Source organism: Arachis ipaensis, chromosome B04 (assembly GCF_000816755.2).
Source record: "Arachis ipaensis cultivar K30076 chromosome B04, Araip1.1, whole genome shotgun sequence".
Taxonomy (NCBI): Eukaryota; Viridiplantae; Streptophyta; class Magnoliopsida; order Fabales; family Fabaceae; genus Arachis; species Arachis ipaensis.
This window is the reverse complement of record NC_029788.2, coordinates 6,611,578-6,616,165: the sequence shown is the minus strand read 5'-3', so window position 1 is coordinate 6,616,165 and position 4,588 is coordinate 6,611,578. Positions and strand designations below refer to the sequence as shown.

Sequence of the window (4,588 nt, the reverse complement as noted above, 5' to 3'; positions counted from 1 at the left end):
ACCCTATACTTAGCAGCTAGTTGCTTTCTCTCGCACCCTTCTTCGCTTGTTGAAAGTCAAAATCCATAGTTATTAAAAGTTAGAATAAGTATATGTAATTAATTTTTAATTAGTTAGCATAAATTATTTTATTAAATTATAAAAAAATTTAACCCTGATATTTTAGAAAGATTTAAGATTTAGAATTAGAATTTATACTTAAAATTTAAAATTTAAAATCTTACACCGTACAAAAAATATATTTTACATTTTCAATAGTACATTAAAATTAAATTCTTATTTTAAATACTAAAAAGAGAAAGTATACAGAAAAATAGTGGAGGAAAAAGACCTCGCATAATTGGAAGGAGCCAAAAAGACTTTCAATGTTTCACACGTGTTTAGATACACCGATATAACATGCATGAAAGCTAATAATGAGAAGATAGAGGCCATTAACTCGAAAGATAATATAATTAAAATAGTGGAAAGCTTCCACGTTCGAAAACATTCATTCCTTGACACCAAACGGGAAACTTACTCCTCTAGAACTCAACCAGGGGAATCGTATGCTCCTCCATGCTAACATGCTTATCTTCTTATGTTTCTCTCTCCATGTGTTCCTGCCCGATGGATTGCTAGCTATTAATTTCCTACAACTTTCAAAGTTTATTTTGAACCATGGGGAAAAGTTAGTTACTTCAATAGATTAATTTGAACATATTTTTTGTCATTTTTTTTGGACTGGATTGTTCACGTCATCTTAATGTAGATCATATACACATTAGGGGTCAAGTTGTCCATATTGCAATCCCTGAGTCACTGTTTTTGTGGAGAGAAATGATATTTGCGTAATTTTTTAAATTCACTTTTCTTTTACAGCTTTTTTATGGTGTAAAAAAAAGTTATCTTCTCCCACTTCTTATTAATTATTTGTAATACTAAAAATAAAATATATACAAGAGAGATGTATACAAAAGTAGTGCATATAACTTTCATTTGATGAATGTCAAATGGAACCATTTATAAAAAATGAACACGGGGATTGTTGCATTACCATTATAAGGTTTTTTGTTATTGGTATTTGAGAGATCAAAGTTGATTGTTTTTGGTAAAAGTTGATTTTGTTATTTTGTATGTTCCTCCTTTTGGATCCAAATCAAACTATTTCGAGGTCAATATTTCTTTTACTGTTATGTACTGTTGGCCCAGTGTTTAGTTTCCTGCCCTACAAAGAAAAGAAGTAGTTTCCCCCAAAAACAGGAGAAAAAGAAATAGTTTGTGGCCATAAGGCTAAGGCCCATCTCTTAGTAATTGATATTGTAGCCTCAACAGAAGTGCACCTTCAGCCCAAGAAAAAAAGAAGTTCACCTTCAGCCCAGAAAAGAAAAAGAGATGCACCTTGGACCAAAACGACTGTAAGATTAATAAGCAAGGTTATGCCCAAGAAAAAAAAAATTAAGATTCTAAAAACTGAACCGATCATCAAACCAGTCTAGTCACTAACTAGTTTATTAGTTTATTGGTTTATTGGTTTATTGGGTCAACTGATCAAACTGTAGTTCAACCAAAAATTTTTTTTATAATAAAATAATAAATAAATTATAAATAAACATCATAAAACATAATTATAGTCTAACATAAACCTTAAAATATCTTCTAAATTTAAAGCATTACATGAAATATCATCAACCAAAGTCTTATATTCTTATAAAAGTACAAATTCAAAAATTAAATAACAACAAAAATATTCAAATATGAAATGACAAATTATTCAAAATAACATAAAACTTGTGACTGACTACGGTTAGAATTAGGAGAATTAGAATTTGTAGGATTATTCAAAACAAGAGAATTAGCAACCAAATTATTATCCACAAATATATTATTATCAGCAAATATTTTTGATTGATACTATTATCTGTAGCAAATCAATAAATCATCAACACAGTCACAATCTAAACATAATTAACTAACTAAGAATGACAATGTTAAAAGCTAGACAATGTTTCTTCTTTACAACAAAGATACATTCATCAGAATGTAATGACAATGTTGAATTAATTGCTGTGTGTAATAATAATAATAATACATGTTGCAATTGCTCAGATACAATCTTTTAATTTTAACAAAATTTATTCAACCCAAGAAAGGGACAATAAATTTTGAATCTTCCTCAACAAATTCAAATCAACCATAATACTAAATTGCTTCTTCTAAGTTTGCAAGTTGTTTAATAATAACAGAAGTTAGAACAATGAAAAATGAAGAAAGATTAACAGTTTTCAACTCGGTTTTAACAAAATTCATCACAATGATTAACAATAAAAAAAGTACCGAAAGAACAGCGAATCAATAATATAGGCAATGTAAATTCAAGAAACTACAAATTTAACAAAATCTAGTTATAGTCCAATTTACAGCAATAAGACAAATTTATTGATTAGCAATTCAGTAACATGCAAAAATACAGAGAGAAGGAAAGTTCGGAAAAGAGAGAATTGGAAGTGACGGTGCAGGGACTCACCAACGGTCGACGGTGAGTCGGCAACCACCCCACGGAAGGCGACAAAACAAGAGACAACCCCACGAGTTGCTTCTGCTGCTGGCGACGAGACAGGCGAACCACGAGATGCCAGGCATTGCCAGCAGTGTGACTGAGACGAGAATCGAGTAAGACTGAGAGGCAGAATCGAGCAGAACAACCACGGATGACGAGCAGCAACCAACACGCATACCTAGGGCTAAAAGCTAGAACACATCAGAGTTGGCGGGGACAGTGGTTGGTAAGGCAGTGGTTGACGCGGTGGAACATAGCTGGTGGAGGCTAGACCGGTGACTGTGGTTTCAATTTTCGAAGCTCCAACAACATTGGTTGGACGGAAGTTGCGCCGGTGACTTCGATGATAATGAGAGGAAGGAGAACTGAAAAAGTTCGAGGGAGAGTTGGGATTGGGAGCTGCGTGTTTGTGGACTGTGGAGTAGAGGGTTGGGTAATGGTTAGGATTTCACAATGAAAACGACGCCATTTTTGAAAAAATTCAAAAAATCGGCTAGTTTATAGTTCAGTGTCGACCTATTTTCGGCCGGTTCGACGATTCAACACTTGTTTTTCAAACTTCCGATGGTATCTTTTGTTCGAACCGTATTTTTCATTTGTTTACAGTTCGACCGGTCGATTTGAACCGATTTTTAGAACAATAAGATAAATTATTAACCATCTTAGGTTGATTGAGTAGTCAGCTCACTCGTCCGTTTAAGTAAGTATCGGGAATTTGAATCTCATTTATTACATGTAGCAATCCATTGGTCAACAACAGATCTTTAAATGGGCGAACTATATTTTGAGAAACAAATTTACTATTGTTCATGCATATATATATCTCGACGACCAAAAATTTAACTAATATGATTTAAACCTTACACCTATAGCATTTCCATTATTTAGGCAATGACCCCATATTTTAAGAATTATCTATATAAGCTGTTATGTGAGGCTCATGCTAAAACTCACCCCAAAAGGCCAAAACAACTAACTCTGACGTCTTCTCCTTCTACCGATGCTACGCGATCCACGTTTTTGTTGACTATTGTGTTCAGAATACTATGCCAATTGCTACAAATGTTGACATTTGTAACATAACGACACGTTTTATTTCCGAATCATCAACATCACTTGTATCTGCCATCAACACATTTTCTGCACCAACCATGGCATATAAACAGAATTTCGAAAACAAATTGCATTTTTAATATTCAGACGTTGAAAAGGGTTAGTACAGTAATAATAATTAAATAAATTAGTCACCTTCTCATTCTTATTTTTCCACTATGTTACAAAATTAGTTTCCCCTAGCATGACCTTTCATATATAGAATGATCCCAATAATTGAGGCATCATTATTTTCCCTTGAATTAAATACTTTTGTAGCATAGTAGTAGCATTCAATAAAGTATACATAATGTAACAGTTTGATTTGGAAACAATTGACTGAAATACTATTTTATTTTTACAAAAATACAAGAAAACTAATTAAATTGTGTGGAGCCACATCAAGTTTGCTGTCACAGTGGATATAGTATATACAGAAAGAAGAGAAAAAACAATTTGAGAGGCAACGCATTACACATGAAGAGAGGCTCATATAGCAGTAGCCGTATTACACGTGAAGTATCAAATGGTTTACCAGTTACAATTAATTAAGAAGTAAAAGAAAAAGAAAAAGAAAAAGAAGAAGCTAATAATTGTGATGAAAGAAGAAACTAGTATAGAGTATGGTGAATGATGAAATATGAAACAAGATGATTATCTTTATCTTTTTCAGAAAATGTCGAGAATCTCGAGAATGGAACGATTGCAAAGGGGACAAGAGCCTCGGTTGAGCCACAGCTCCCTTGAACAAACCCTGCAAAAAGTGTGACCACATGGTATGAACGCCGCGCCTTTCTTCCTCCCCATGCACACGCAGCACACCCAATCATTTCCCACACCACCACCACCACTTCCACTTATCTTATCTTCATCCGATGTCTTCGCCGCCGAACTAACCTCTGCATCGCCGCCGTCGGTCTCCTCCAGCAGCCTCATCAGCGACACCCTCCACGGCAC

At 33.9% G+C, this 4,588-nt stretch overlaps 1 protein-coding gene across 1 annotated transcript in view; it reads right to left on the bottom strand.

The window, feature by feature from the left end:
- Positions 4,012-4,588, bottom strand: part of LOC107638663 — a gene marked incomplete in the record, with an annotated part of 1,535 nt that continues 958 nt past the window's right edge. The window contains 1 exon segment of the mRNA XM_016342019.2: positions 4,012-4,588. Coding sequence (XP_016197505.1) covers positions 4,301-4,588 — 288 coding nt within the window.